Here is a 17,101-nt window from a genome sequence, read left to right on the forward strand (position 1 = left end):
CATATATTCATCAATTGACCTTCAAATTTAATGTTCAAAATTTGCATTTTTTTTGGCTGATTTTTGCTATTTGTGGTTATAACTTTGTTATTTTTGAATGGATTGTCTTCAAACTTTAATATAACAATCTTCTAGGATAGACCTTCAAATTAATCAGACAGACCCCTTCACTCATAAATGACCTTGACCTTGAGGTTCAAATTATTGAATTTGGATTAAATTGTAACTTTATTTATTTACTGACTTGTTTTATACAATAGACAAAAGAACCCTTATGACCAAACCAACATGTTGAATTATTCTGATATGACCCAGGGTGAGGGATCACGCTATTGAGTCTGATTTTTAGCTTGACTATACGAAGTATATGGAGAGCTGTCCTACTCGCCCCAGCGTCTGCGTCCAGATTTCAGATTAAAGTTTTGGTGCAGTAAAATATTTTTCACTATAACTTTCATTTCTTAAGGTATAAACTTCAAACTTCAAATATATATGTTCCTTATCATCAACCACATCTTATGTGACAAGGTTCATAACTCTAGCAACAATATTGCCAAAATTATCTCCCCATTAACTTATATTTTTACTTGAAAAAAGTTATTTTTACTATAACTTATTTAGTTTTAAAGATATCTACCTCAAACTTATTAATACATATTCCTTATTATCAACCAGGTCTTATGTGACAAGGTTCTTAACTCTTGATGCAATATTTTTAGATTGATCTCCCTTTGATCTTAGATTTTCTTTAAGAAGTATTATAACTTTTTAAGGTATCTACTTCAAACTTTATATATATATTTTTTATCATTACACACATGTTGTGTAACATGGTCCATAACTCTAGTGTGACTATTTCCAGAAATTTTTCTGCTTGAAATTTAAATTTATGTTTACAACCATAAGAAATATATTTATATCTTAATTATTTTTATGCCACCGCAGCATCTGCGATGCGGTGGCATATAGCGATTCACCTGTGTGTGTGTTTGTTTGTTTGTGTGTTATATAGATTAAATAGTGAACTTAAAAAATCTTCTTGTGAAAAACCACAAGTCCAATTTCAACCAAACTTGGCAGGATTGATCCTTGGGTGAAGGGCTTCCAAAGTTATTCAAAGAATTTCATTCCATGCAGAAATCTGGTTGCCATGGCAACCAAAAGAAATTATAAGAATAAATTTAAAAAATCTTCTTGTATTGTAAAGACCCAAAAGGCCTAGAGCTTTGATATTTTACATAAGGCATTGTCTGGTAGACCTCTACCAAGATTGTTCAAATTATAGCCCTGGGGTCAAAATCGGCCCCGCCCCGGAGGTCATTGATTTTCACTATATGTACATATAGTAAAAACTTAAAATACCTTCTCGTAAAGACCCAAAAGGCCTAGAGCTTAGATATTTTGCATAAGGCATTGTCTGGTAGACCCTTACCAAGATTGTTCAAATTATAGCCATGGGGTCAAAATCGGCCCCGCCCCGGGGGTCATTGATTTTCACTATATGTACATATAGTAAAAACTTGAAATAGCTTCTTGTAAAGACCCAAAAGGCCTAGAGCTCAGATATTTTGCATAAGGCATTGTCTGGTAGACCCTTACCAAGATTGTTCAAATTATAGCCCTGGGGTCAAAATTGGCCCCGCCCCGGGGGTCATTGATTTTTACTATATGTACATATAGTAAAAACTTAAAATACCTTCTTGTAAAGATCCAAAAGACCTAGAGCTTAGATATTTTGCATAAGGCATTGTCTGGTAGACCTCTACCCAGATTGTTCAAATTATAGCCCTTGGATCAAAATCGGCCCCGCCGCAGGGGTCATTGGTTTTCCTTAAATGAAATATGAATATAGTAAAAACTTATAGTAAAAACTTTAAAACAATTTCTTCTAGCAATTGACAAATGCTAGAGTTTAGATATTTGGCATGAAACATTGTGAAGTGAACTTCTAGCAAGATTGTTCAAATTATAACCCTGGGGTCAAAATTGCCCCAGCCCCGGGGTTCATTGATCTAGTGTCAAAATTCGCCCCGCCCCAGGGGCCATAGGTTTTCCTTATATGTATATAGTAAAAACTTATAAAAATCATCTTCTCTAAATTTACAAAGGCTAGAGTTAAGATATTTTGCATGAAACATTATGTAGTGAACCTCTAGCAGGATTGTACAAATTATAGCCCTGGGGTTAAAATTGGCCCCATCCCCAGGGGTCATTGATTTTCACTATGTACATATAGTAAAAAATTAAATAATCTTCTTGTCTTAAGGTACAAGGCTTAGAGCTTTGATATTTGGTATATAATATTATCTATTGGTCCTCTACTAAAGTTGTTTTAATTATGCCCCTAGTGTTAAAATTGCACTGCCCCAGAGGCGATAGTTTTCCTTATATGTATAAAGTAAAAACTTGAAAAATCCTCTCTTCTGATTGAAAAATCCTCTTCTCTGGATTGACAAAGGCTAGAGGTTAAATATATGGCATGAGACTTTGGGAAGTGAACCTTTACCAAGATTGTTCAAATTATAGCCCTGGGGTAAAATTGGTTCTGCCCCGGGGGTCATTAATTTTCATTATGTGCATATAGTAAAAAAATAAAAAATATTTTTGTCTGAAGGTACAAGGCATAGAGCTTTGATGTTTGCTATATTATATATATCATCTATAGGTCCTCAACTAAAGTTGTTCAAATTTTTCCCCTGGTGTTAAAATTGGCCCTGCCCGGGGGCAGTGATTCTCATTATGTACACATAGTAAAACAGAAAATAAAACAAATGTTTTCTGAATGGGAGAAAGCTACAGCTTAGATATTTGACTTGAAATGTTGTTTGGTGGACCTGTATCAAGATTGTTTTGAATTAAACCCTTGGGTCCAAAATTTTGCCTTGCCCAAAGGGACAGTGACCTACTTTCTTGTCCTTTGATGTACAGCAATGAAATTTTGACCATGTGCACAATTTTAGTTGTAAAATTGAATTTTGATATCAGGTGACCTAGATTTTGATGATGTGACCTACTTCCTTGTCCTTTGATGTACAGCTATGAAATTTGAACCATGTGCACAGATTAAGATGTAAAGTGAGCTTTGATATCAGCTGACCTAGATTTTGACAAAGTGTCTTACTGTGTTGTCCTTTGATGAAGTCATGAAATTTAGGCTGTGTGAAATATGACCTTCACCACCAAATTCACTAGACTCGAGTGCATTGATATATTCCTACTCTCATCTTTTATTAGATAACAACAGATTTAACCACTAATCTGATAAGAATTAGATAGGTCAGGAATCTATGCATTATGACAATCTACAAAATTGTATAGAAACAAAAAAATCTGTTCCTACACTACTATTTAGTGTTGTATTAATGCGGTGGCATAGCATTTTTCTCAAATGCAATCTTGTTCTTTCATAGTTTTATCTTCCTTACTGCGTCCAGTATTTGAATAGCTGAGCTGAATCGCTGTCTCCTGTGACAGCTGTTGTTTTTTCAATCATTTTTATTATAGGTTCAGCTTGTTTTGATGTAGTCATTGCAGCCAGGTGATGTTTTGCTGAAGTAAAAACATTTTATTTTAATAAATCGCTAGTTTCGAATATTTCCCCCAAAAATATTACTAGACAATGGTTTCACTGCAGAGTCACCTAGTTAATATAAACTTAATAAAATTCATGAGGATTTTTTCCACAGAATAATTAACATGTGTGCAGTAGAGAAAAAAATATTATCTTCTTATAACAAACTGCAACCACTGCAAGTTAATGTACAGTGAAACGTGTATTAAACGACCGCGCAAGGAAAACAACAAAAATGATCGCTTAATGAAACAGTCTCTTAAGACCAAGCATGAATAAAAAAAGGTCAACCATTTTATACCTGACATTTTTCTTTTGTGTTGGGATAGTTTTTCAACTTTATTTATATTAATGTTTAATAATTAGAACGCTCCAATAATTATGCCCCCACTTCAAAGAAGAGGGGGTATATTGCTTTGCATTTGTCGGTCTGTCGGTCCGTAGACCAAATGGTTTCCGAGTGATAACTAAAGAACCCTTAAGCCTAGGAACTTCAAACTTGGTATGGTGATTGGTCATGACCAGTAAATGAACCCTATTGATTTTGGGGTAAAGGTGTCAAAGGTCAAGGTCACATTGACCTTGTAGGTAAAAACGGTTTCCGATCAATAACTAACGAATGCTTAAGTCTAGGAACTTCAAACTTGGTATGGTGATTGCTCATGACCAGTACATGACCCCTCTTGATTTTGGGGTCAAGGGATCAAAGGTCAAGGTCACATTGACCTTGTTGGTAAAAACGGTGTCCGATCAATAACTAAAGAAAGCTTAGGCCTAGGAACTTCAAACTTGGTATGGTGATTGGCCATAACAAGTAGATGACCCCTATTGATTTTTGGGATCAAGGGGTCAAAGGTCACATTGACCTTGTAGGTAAAAACAGTTTCCGGTCAATAACTAAAGAACGCTTAGGCCTAGGAACTTCAAACTTGGTATGGTGATTGGTCATGACCAGTAGATGACCCTATTGGTTTTGGGGTCAAGGGTAAAAGGTCAAGGTCACATTGGCCTTGTAGGTAAAAACGGTTTCCGATCAATAACTAAAGAAGGCTTAGGCCTTGGAACTTCAAACTTGGTATGGTGATTGGTCATGACCAGTAGATGACACCTATTGATTTTGGGGTCAAAGGTCAAGGTCACTTTGACTTTGTAGGTAAAAACGGTTTCCGATCAATAACTAAAGAAGGCTTAGGCCTTGGAACTTCAAACTTGGTATGGTGATTGGTCATGACCAGTAGATGAACCCTATTGATTTTGGGGTCAAGGGGTCAAAGGTCAAGGTCACATTTACTTGAAGTTAAAAATGGTTTCCACTCGATGCTTAGGCCTAGGAACTTCAAACTTGGTATGGTGATTGGTCATGATTAGTAGATGACCCCTATTGATTTTGGGGTCACAGGTCAAGGTCACATTGACCTTGTAAGTAAAAATGGTTTCAGATAAATAATTAAAGAATGCTTAGGTCTAGGAACTTCAAACTTTATATGATGATTGGCCATGACCAGTAGATGACTCCTATTGATTTTGGGGTCAAAGGTCAAGGTCACAACCTTGTAAGTAAAAACGGTTTCCGATCAATAACTAAAGAACACTTAGGCCTAGGAACTTCAAACTTTATATGATGATTGGTCATGACCAGTAGATGACCCCTATTGATTTTGGCTGTCATTAATGAGGCCTACATGATACACAAAATTTATGTTTTATAAAACGTAAAATATAATCGACGTGTACAATGGTCAGTAACCCAAAGCAGAACTGACTCATAACTTGACTACTGTTACGCACGAAAACTTTGTGCGCTAATCGCGACCCCTATCGGAGACTTTACACGATTGAAGGGAAAATAATTTCTTTCTAATTCGTCTGCTCAAACGAAAGAAATTATATATATTTATTGACAAAACAGTTTTAATCCATTACGTACATGTTTGACATTTTTCTTCTCCATCCTTGTTTCCAACACAAAAACCCTTATTAGTGCTATGTAGATGTTTTCTGTTGTGCATTTTTCATTTGAAACAAACAAACTAATGTAATATCTAATTGTAACGATTAATTTAATGAGTCATGGCAGTTGTATCATAGCTTTTCATTGGTTTTTCTAATTTTACCAACCAATGAACATAGGTTTAATGGACCGTTTTGAATTAGGCTGAGCGTGGACAATTTTGACATAAATTTGGGAAATTATTTTGAATTTATCCATGTAAGGGCGGTTTTGTTTTAATTTTTTCTAAGCAAACTGGGTAAAATGGAAAAAGACAGGGTGACTAATTCGCCCAAGTCACCTAGAAATGTGATCCTTGTAACCTTAACCTTAAATTGACATTGATTATCAAGTTTAATTTATTGAAATTTGTATGAATTTTCATTACTTTATTATTTATTTACAAATTTGTTTCATACTTGGACAAAAGAACAATTATGACAAAACCAGCATGTTGAATTCTTCTGATGTGATCTTGACCTTTAATTGACCTTAACCATCAAGGTCAAAATACTGAAATTTGCTTAAATTGTCATAACTTTGTAAATTATCTGTGGCTTTGGTTCATTCTTGGACACAAGAACACTGATGACAAATATGACATTATGATGATTAATTCAAATTTGACTACCTTTGAATGACCTTGATCTTTGAATGACCTTGAACATCAAGGTCAAATATGAGATTTGAATAATGATATGTTCAAGACAGTTTATGCTGTCTAGGGTTTTTCTTTACTGCAATAATCTTTCTTCAGTGTGTTTGACCTTTGAAGTAAGAAAAAGTTGAAGGTTGTCCCTGCTTGGCAATAGCCTTGTTGTATCAGGCACTTTGGTGTATGTTACATTGCGTTTTTTGAGCTGTGACCCCAGGGCTCACACTGGCTCAAATAAAATAATAGCCAATATTTTCAACTTAAAAAAATAATAGCCAAAAGTTCAGCGGGCTATCACGAATTAGCGATTAACAACATGAGCAGTTGATTAAATAAACATTACATTTATATAAAACTTTTTTCAGTTTTAAAAGGATTCTCAAATACGGTAAACTGATATATTTGTGTATATTGATACCTACCTTTTTTAAATAGAACCACAACTTTAATTTTTATTATAGAACAGAATAAAAACATTATAATTAGTATAATGACTGTATAACAATAATATTAAAGATTCATTATAACTTTACATAATGCTGTTATCAGACAACTTCTTTTGTTTGTTCTAATCAAATATTGTCAGCTATAACCACTGTCAATTTCCACATTTCACACAGAACTGGAGTAGATCTAGGTCATATTAGCCTATAGAAATAACACAAGTTTGCAAACTCATTCACAGAATGCAGCCTTTTTTCTGAATAATTTACTGAAAAATATCATCATCACCAATGTAATACTAATTTTCTGCAATGATTTCTGTAAAGATTTTTAAACAGAACATAGCTTATTTCACCTTTAAATAAATATCAAAATTATCGGTGTCGCGAAAATATGTGACAATCGGATTTTTCCTGTTTTCTGATGAAATATTCACAATTTTGGTTGTTGTGCAAATAGTTGTTTGGAAGTTAATACTTTTTGAATATTTTGCCATTGTTTTCCACTGGCGATTTAGTCAAGTAGCTTAAAACAAACAAAAAATCAAAATTTGCAATTACTGCAATTCACGGTAAATTTTGGGTAAGTCAGTATCCAGTTTATCAATTTTAAAACGAATTTTGCGGCTAATTGACGGATATTTGATGGCTATTATAAATGCTGGACAATATCTTTAAAGTACTTATACAATTATATATCTTGCATGTATTTTATCACCTCGGGCAATATAGTAAGCAGCACGTGACTGGTAAAAAGTTGACACCTAATTAAATGCACCCCGCTGGTGTTATTTAGGTCTACTGCATTCTTTATCGATTTTTACACCTTATATAAACACTGTTGGAAGTAAAAAATAATCGCCAGATTTTGTGGCCAAAATGCAGAAATAATCGCCAATCTTATAAAATAATCGCAAATGGGCACTATGGCGACCGACAGCGTGAGCCCTGGACCCTATGGGCAGTGGCATTTCCATAGTTATGTAATTATGCCCTCTGATTGTACTGGATGCCATTTATTAAATAATATTTTGCAATTAATAAAAGAAACATCAAATTTAAGATTGTATTAACCAAATGAAAACATAATGAAATTTATCAGAATTATGAACAAAATTCCTGTCAATTCTGGATCATCCCTCGTACTAAGAGTTTGCATGTGTGAAAGATTACACACCCTGGATGAACAAGTTTTGTCACATGACCTCAAATGCAAACGCCGATTTTACATTTCAGCAATTACGGACCCGATTTCAGGTAATTATTTGAAAATATCTTTTTTTCTATTGCATCCACAAAATTATGACCTAGACCTTAGGACCCGGCGTTAATTGAGCTTTTATTTTATGTATGTAGTAATTGCGAGGCTTCTGTGATTTTTTAGAACACTTCGACACAAATTTTCTTTTTGGTAGGCAAACGCCGATAGGTTTTACCTTTTCTAATCTTTTTTGTTCACTGGAAACCTATGTTGAGGGAAAATAATAGTAGATATATGTTTTTTACAAGTAATTTTCGTACCTAACTTATTCATAATTTCATTAGCAAGGTTATATTTGAGATAAACCCATGTTTTCCACTTGTTGTCGATTTTGCAAACGTCGTTTGATTATGTAAAATGGGCAAACGTCGGTTGGTCATTTGAAATATATGCAAGCACCCGTTGATGTCTTTTTGAACGCTGAACTATATTTGTCTCATTTCCAGAGTTCTTCATCATATTAAACAATTTCATTGAAAACTGATTCTAATAACATTCTGGCCACTACGCCCATGGTTTCCAGATTTATTGAATCTGCCGGAAGCTCAACCGTTATGTCTTCTATTGGTTACAAACGTGTTACAACAACCAAAATCTCAGATATGTCATCCAAATCCAGGTGTTCTGAAACTGACTGCATGGTTGCTATCGACAGACAGTTTAGAGAAAAAGATTTTTTTTCAAAACTTCTTACAACCAGCTGGAGAACTGGTACTCAGAAAGATTACTCCAGTAAATTAAGACAATTTATGATATGGTGTCGTCAAAAGAATATTGATTCCTTCACAGCATCCTTAAATACTTGTGCTGAGTTTTTATCAGATTTGTACAATAAAGGTTTACAGTAGGTTACCGCTCTATTTTATCTGCAGTTTTACCTCCAGTAGATAACACACCTATTGGTCAACATCCGTTTGTTATCAGATAATTAAAAGTATTCAATTTAAGAACTCCTGTAACAAAGTTATTGCCTGAATGGGATTTGCCTAAAGTTCTTAGTTCACTACAAACATTTCCTTTTGAACCTTTGAGAAAAACATCAATTGAATTTTTAACATATAAAGTTGTTTTTCTTACAGCTATCACGACATTCAGGGGAGCCAGCCACCTTCAAGCGTTAACATTAGGAGGAGCTATTTCTGTGAAGGCAGATGGGGAAACTTTTAGCAGACAAGGTTTGGCTAAACAGGATAGACCTGGTCATTCATCAGCAAAAATTTTTGTACCAGCTTTTAAGACCATCCAAGAAGAGCATTTGCTATCTATCTTAAAAGAACTAAATCCTTCAGACGTAAAGATTAAACAAGTTTATTTCTGACAATGTACCTCATTCTAAAGCTTCTTCACAAAATTTGGCTTCATATATTCTTAAAACTATTCAAGAGGCTTATAAAGATAAACATAAAAACGAAACAGCACATTCTACAAGAGCTTTAGGTCCAAATTCTCAACGCTGCAGATTGGTCAAAAGAAAACACCTTCGTTAAATTTTATTTGAAACAAGTAACTCCAAGTGATCTCACTGTGTAGTTCAACGTCGCTGTATAGTTCAACCTAAGAAGATGGATTTTTTTCTACATTTTTAAATCAAAGTTTATTCCCGACGGATTTTGTGTGGAATTGATTTTTGAGAAGATTATATGATTTTATGTATACATGTACAATGTATATATGGGATATACAGAAGTTTTATAAAAGTTTGTTATTCAAGAAGAAGAATGTTTTAAAATAAAAAAGGAGAAAAGAGAGAAGTCTTTTGTTCAGAGAATTGTAATATTTGCAACTTGACTTAAATAACCACCGGTTTATAAGAATCTTACACCGGCTGCCGGTACAGACCGGAATATCTGTCGAGTTTCCGCTTAATAGTTACCTGAGAGCTAGATATTCCCGTCTGTACCAACAGCCGGTGTTTGATTCTTTTTCTTGCATATTACATGTCAAATATTTTCGGAACAGAAATTATGAAAACTGATGTATATATATCGCACTTTTTTCTTATAGTAGCTTATGAACATACAACTTCATTCATAATGGAAAAATGACGTCATCCTAAGAATGCGATTCATTCATTAAAGGCGCGTGTCAATGACGTCATTTAAAGCACACGTCTTGTCTTACATGGTGGATGTAAGACAGAGTTTTCTAGCACCGGTGTAAACAGTAGATAATCCTGTCTGAGATGCAAGAATATAAGAATCTTACACCGGCTGCCGGTACAGACTGGAATATCTAGCTCGAGAGTGACTGTTTACAGCGGTAACGAGGCTCTGTCGCGTTTCTGCTAAACAGTTACCAGAGAGCTAGATATTCCCGTCTGTACTGACAGCCGGTGTTTGATTCTTTTTCTTGCATGTTACATGTCAATTTTTTTCGGAACAGAAATTATGAAAACTGATATTCTCATTACGCACTTTTTTCTTATAGTAGCGTATGAACATACAACTTCATTCATAACGGAAAAATGACGTCATTTTAAGAACGCGATTAATTCATAAAAGGCGCGCATCAATGACGTAATTTAAAGCACGCGACTTGTCTTACATGGGGATGTAAGACAGAGTTTTCCAGCACCGGTGTAAACAGTAGATAATCCTGTCTGAGATGCAAGAAAATCCTGTCTGAGATGCAAGAAATATTATATATCTAATATGTTCAACCGGCGTTTGCATATTTTACATGTTCAAACGACGTTTGCAAATTAGACAATACGGGGAATGACATGGGATTACGTCAAATATAACTTTGCTAGATCTAATGGAATTGTAAATGAGTTAGGGACGGGAATGGCATGTAAAAAGACATATCCTCTATTATTTTACCTCAACATGTATTTCCAGTGAAAAAAATGATAGGAAAAAGTAAAAACTATCGGCGTTTGCTTTGCGAAAAAAACATTTGTGTCGAAGTGTTCTAAAAAACTACTAAAGTCTAGTAATGACTACTCACATAATATAAAAGCTTAATTTACGCCGGGTCCTAAGGTCTTTGTCTTACTTTTGTGCTCGCAGTGGAAAAAAAGATATCTGCAAATATTTGCTGAAATGTTAAATCGGCGTTTGCATTTGTGGTCACGTGACAAAACTTGTTCATCCAGGGTGTTACAATTGAGCTTAATATTAATGTTTGTAGTATTTGTTAAGATGTAAGAGTTACCTGAAAATGTGACATTGTTTAATATTAAATAAGTTTATTTATCTTCCAGAAGATGTATGACATTTTCAAGTAAATGCTCTTATTTTCTTACAGATGACTTTTCAGACTTCGAGACTTACATCATGGAGGTAATTCATTATTCAAAAACTTACTTCATCTTTATCAGGCTGTATGATTTTTGTATGATTTTTTTTATATTATGCCACCCTTCAAAGAAGTGGGGGTATATTGCTTTGCATTTGTCTGTCAGTCGGTCGGTTGGTAGGTCGGTCGGTCGGTCGGTCGTCGGTCGGTAGGATGATTGTCCATATTGGGTAGAAGACCCCTATAGATTTTTGGATCACAAGGTCAAAGTCACTATTACCTTAAAACTGAAAACAGTTACCATAACATAACTATAGTTCCATTTCACCCACAGTGTTCAAACTTCATAGAATGATAGTCCATATTGGGTAGAAGACGCCTATTGATTTTGGGGTCACAAGGTCAAAGGTCAAGATCACTATTACTTTAAAACTGAAAACAGTTACCGGAGCATAACTTAATTTCTATTTGTCCCACAATATTCAAACTTCATAATATGATTGTCCATATTAGGTAGAAGACCACTATTGATTTTAGGGTCACAAGGTCAAAGGTCAAGGTCACTTTTACTTTAAAACTGAACACAGTTTCTGGAGCATAACTTAAGTTCCATGTGGCCCACAATATTCAAACTTCATAGGATGATTGTCCATATTGGGAAGAAGACCCCTATTGATATTGGGGTCACAAGGTCAAAGGTCAAGGTCACTATTACTCTAAAACTAAAAACAGTTTCCGAAGCATAACTTAAAGTCTATTTGGCCCACAATATTCAAACTTCATAGGATGATTGTCCATATTGGGTAGAATATCCCTATTGACTTTGGGGCCACAAGGTCAAAGTTCAAGGTCGCTGTTACCTCAAAACTGAAAACAATTTCCAGAGCATAACTTAAGTTCCATTTCGCCCACAATATTCAATCTTTAAAGGAGGATTGCTATTTGAAGGAGGTAATACTTTATTTAATTAATGTTATGTCTTACAAATGCTTCATCCTTACTAAAAAAACAAACACTTTCAGGCATATAATGCTCCGCCTAGCGGTGCTCTTGTTAATTATAAAGTAAATTTTTTTATATATTCTGGATGAAAACATATGACAACATGATTGTATAATGTAGATATGGCCTATGACAACATGATTGTATATTGTAAGTATGGTCTATGACAACATGATTGTATATTGTAAGTATGGCTGATGACAACATGATTGTATAATGTAAGTATGGCTGATGACAACATGATTGTATAATGTAAGTATGACTGAAAACAACATGATTGTATAATGTAAGTATGGCTGATGACAACATGATTGTATATTGTAAGTATGGTTGATGACAACATGATAGTATATTGTAAGTATGACTGATGACAACATGATTGTATAATGTAAGTATGGTTGATGACAACATGATTGTATATTGTAAGTATGGCTGATGACAACATGATTGTATAATGTAAGTATGGTCTATGACAACATGATTGTATATTGTAAGTATGGCTGATGACAAAATAATTCTATAATGTAAGTATGGCTGATGACAACATGATAGTATATTGTAAGTATGACTGATGACAACATGATTGTATAATGTAAGTATGGCTGATGACAACATGATTGTATAATGTAAGTATGGCCTATGACAACATAATTATCCCCCGCCGATGGAATCGGGAGGGGGATATAGTTTTGGCGTTGTCCGTCCGAATTTCGTTTCCGGAGTAGTTCTCTGCAACTGCTGGCGGGAATTCAACGAAACTTTATGGGAATCATAAATATCAAGAGGAGATGCGCATATTGTCAGCTTGTTTTGGTCAGACCCTTTAACTCAGAGTTATGGCCCTTAATTAGTTATGTAGTATGCATATAGAGTAAAATTTCATTTCCGGAGTACTGTTCTTTGTAACTACTGGCTGGAATTCAACGAAACTTTATGGGAATCATCAATATCAAGAGGAGATGCGCATATCGTCAGCTTGTTCCGGTCAGACCCTTTGACTCAGAGTTATGGCCCTTGATTAGTTATGTAGTATGCATATAGAGTAAAAATTGTTTCCGCACTACTGCTCTGTAACTTCTGGCTGGAATTCAATGAAACTTTATGGGAACCTTCAATACCAAGAGGAGATGCGCATATCGTCAGCTTGTTCCGGTCCGACACTTTAACTCAGAGTTATGGCCCTTGATTAGTTATGCAGTATGCATATGGAGTAAAAATCGTTTCTGCGCTAGTTCTCTGCAACTACTGACTGGAATTCAACGAAACTTTATGGAAATCTTCAATACCAAGAGGAGATGCGCATATCATTGCCTTGTTCCGGTCAGACACTTTAACTCAGAGTTATGGCCCTTGATTAGTTGTGCAGTATGCCTATAGAGAAATAATTGTTTCCTCACTACTTCTCTGCAACTACTGGGGGGAATTCAATGAAACTTTATTGGAACCTTCAATACCAAGAGGAGATGCGCATATTGTCGCCTTGTTCGGGTCAGACACTTTAACTTAGAGTTATGACGTTTGATAACTTAGGCAGTATACAACCAGAGCAATAATCGTTTCCGTGCTACTTCTCTGTAACTCTGTATTGCTTATGGCATCATAATTGTATAATGTAAGTACAGTCATTGAATTTAAGATTTTGAATTTACTGGCCTAAATTCCAGTTTTGAATTTATTCTTCTATATATTTAACTAAATTTTCTTAAAATTTACACTTGCCCGAAACTAATTTTCACTGGCCCGATATAATTTTCACTGGCCATGGGCCACCAGGCCAAAGCTAAATTGGATGACTGTAAGTATGGCTTTTGACAACATGAGTGTATAATGTAAGTATGCCCTATGACAGCATGATTGTAAAATGTAAGTATGGCCTCTGACAACATGATTAAATATAATATGACAACATGATTGTATAATGTAAGTATGGCCTCTGACAACATGATTGTATAATATGACAACATGATTGTATAATATGACAACATGATTGTATAATGTAAGTATGGCCTCTGACAACAGGATTGTATAATGTAAGTATGGCCTCTGACAACATGATTGTATAATATGACAACATGATTGTATAATGTAAGTATGGCCTCTGACAACAGGATTGTATAATGTAAGTATGGCCTCTGACAACAGGATTGTAAAATGTAAGTATGGCTTTTGACAACATGATTGTATAATGTAGTTAGTATGGCCTTGATCTGTAAATTACCTTGACAAATATAATCACATTTTTTCAAGATTTTTTATTATACAAACAACATATATACTTCTCATTCTTTTGACTTTAAGTTTAGAAATTAATAAAAGTGGGGTGTGACCCCCACACACGTAGGTGAATTGAAAAATATTATTACCAAACCTGGTTTTGGTTTGTCTTAGAAACTGTTGAATTAATTGTCTATTTATTTCGTGTTTTTGATCTATGATTAACATATATTACATCTTCTTTTAGAGTAAAATTGTGTCAAAAGTAACAAGGAGTCAAGGAAAAGTTAGTAGTCATTATGCAGTTGTTGCTACTGGCAACAGAAAAGGTTTGTTTGGTAAGTTCTGTTCCTGCCATACTTGTACTAACTTTTTATCAGGTTTTGAAATTGCCCTGGTTATAATGCTCCCAAAGAGTGATCATTTAGTAGCCACTTAATCCGTTCGTCCGCCTATCCACTTTTCTTGTCCGGGACATAACTCTGAAACAACAGGAGGTATCAACGTGAAACTTTGTAGGTAGATAGATCTCATTGAGTAGATGTGAGTGCTTAAGAACCATAACTCTGACTTGCCTAATTTTGGAATTATTGCTCTTTGTTCATTTTTACACTTTGAACTTTGGGACATAACTCTGAAAGTATAAGAGATATCAACACAAAACTTTGTAGGTAGATAAATCTCATTTGGTAGATGTTCAGTGCAAAAGGACCATAACTCTGCCTTGCCTAAGTTTGGAGTTATTGCCCTTTGATCATACTAATGCTTTGAACTGTAATGCTTTTGTCTGGAACAAAACTCTGACACTATATAAGATGTGAACAAGAAATTTTGTAGGTAGATAGATTTCATAGGGTAGATGAGCAGTGCAAAAAAAAGCAACATGACTTTGTCTTGCCTAATTTTGAAGTAATTGCCTTTGTTCAGTTTGAGCTAATTTTGAAGTAATTGCCTTTGTTCAGTTTGAGCTCACCTGTCACAAAGTGACATGGTGAGCTTTTGTGATTGCTTTTCATCCATCGTCTTTAAACTTTTTCTTTAACCAATATCTCCTCATAAACCCTAAGCCATTTTCATCCAAACTTCACAGGAATGTATATTTGGTAGTCACCTTTAAAAATTCTTAAAATAAATAAATTCCATGCAGAACTACAGAATAAAGAAAAAAACTTAAAAACATCTTCTTTAATAAAACCAAAAAAAAGCTAACGCTTAGATATTTTACATAAAACATCTTCTAGTGAGTGTCTATCAAGTTTGTTCAAATAAAAGCCCTGGGGTCAAAATTGGCCCTGTCCTTGAGGTCAATGATTATCATTAAATGTAAATAGTAAAAACTAATTTACTCTTTTTTTAAAAAGCCAAACAGCTAGAGCAGAGATATTTAACACGAAACATCCTCTTGTGAGCGTCTACCAAGTTTGTCCAAAAAAAAAGTCCTGGGGTGAAAATTGGCCGCACCATTAGCGGTCTTTGACTTTTTTGTATGTATATAGTAATTTGGCATGAAACATCTTCTAGTGAGTGTCTATTTAGTTTGCTTAAATAAAAGCACTGGGATCAAAATTGGCCCTGCCCAGGGTGTCATTGATTTTCGATAAAATTAATGTATATAGTAAAAAGTTAATAAATCTGCTTTTGAAAAATCAAAAGAACTACAGCTTAGATATTTAGCTTTGAACATCTTCTAGTGATTTTCTACCAAGTTTGTTTAAATTAAAGCCCTGGGATCAAAATTGGCCCACCCCAGGGGGTCATTAATTTTCCTAACATGTACACATCTTTTGCAACTGTTTTCCCTGAGCAATAGCAACCAGTGATGTTTTTATGCCACTGCAGAATCTGCGATGCGGTGCCATATAGCAATTCACCTGTGTGTGTGTTTGTGTGTATGTATGTGTGTCTGTTTGTGTGTTATATAGATTATATAGTGAAAATGAAAAATCTTCTTGTGAAAAACCACTTGTCCAATTTCAACCAAACTTGGCATGATTGATCCTTGGATGAAGGGCTTCCAAAGTTGTTCAAAGAATTTCATTCCATGCAGAAATCTGGTTGCCATGGCAACCAAAAGGAATTAAAAGAAGAAATTTAAGAAATCTTCTTGTAAAGACCCACAAGGCCTAGAGCATAGATATTTCCATAAGGCATTGTCTGGTAGACCTCTACCAAAATTGTTCAAACTATAGCCCTGGGGTCAAAATCGGCCCCGCCCCGGAGGTCATTGATTTTCGCTATATGTACATTTAGTAAAAACTTAAAATACCTTCTTGTCTGAAGGTACAAGGCTTAGATCTTTGATATTTGGTAAATGATATCATCTATAGATACTCTACCAAAGTTGTTACAATTTTGTCTCTAGTGTCATAATTAGCCACTGCCAGGGGGTCATAGGTTTTCCTTATATGTATATGTAAAACTTAAAAAATCATCTTATCTTAATTGACAAAGGCTAGAGCTGAAAGAATGTGCATGAACCTCTACCAAGATTATTCAAAATATAGCCCTGGGGTCAAAATAAGTAAAAAATTAAAAAAAAAAAAATTCAAGTTTTTTGTGAACAGGACCCATACCCATGGAGTTGGGAATTTCAGCGGTGTTTTGTTAAAAATTGGGAAAAAATGCATGAGTGAAATTTTGCAGTGGATGCAAACAATTACTGTCTATGATGGCATCTTCAAAGATTTAAGCACTACTACAGTGAAGAAGCCCTTATTTGCAAAGA

General features: G+C 34.7%; 1 protein-coding gene and 1 long non-coding RNA gene across 2 annotated transcripts in view; both read left to right on the plus strand.

The window, feature by feature from the left end:
* The window catches only part of LOC132740181 (small ribosomal subunit protein uS5m-like), an 84,426-nt gene that overhangs the window by 27,062 nt on the left and 40,263 nt on the right, over positions 1–17,101 (plus strand). The window contains exons 5-6 of the mRNA XM_060728038.1: positions 11,170–11,204; positions 14,624–14,714. Coding sequence (XP_060584021.1) covers positions 11,170–11,204; positions 14,624–14,714 — 126 coding nt within the window. The remainder of the gene's footprint in view (positions 1–11,169; positions 11,205–14,623; positions 14,715–17,101) is intronic.
* Positions 7,867–9,671, plus strand: LOC132740183 (uncharacterized). The gene is made up of 2 exons (XR_009627117.1): positions 7,867–7,916; positions 9,000–9,671. It is a non-coding gene; the product is annotated as an uncharacterized LOC132740183 (long non-coding RNA).

The sequence above is a fragment of the Ruditapes philippinarum genome, unplaced genomic scaffold, assembly GCF_026571515.1.
Source record: "Ruditapes philippinarum isolate M1 unplaced genomic scaffold, ASM2657151v2 ctg974_1_1_1_1, whole genome shotgun sequence".
NCBI lineage: Eukaryota > Metazoa > Mollusca > Bivalvia > Venerida > Veneridae > Ruditapes > Ruditapes philippinarum.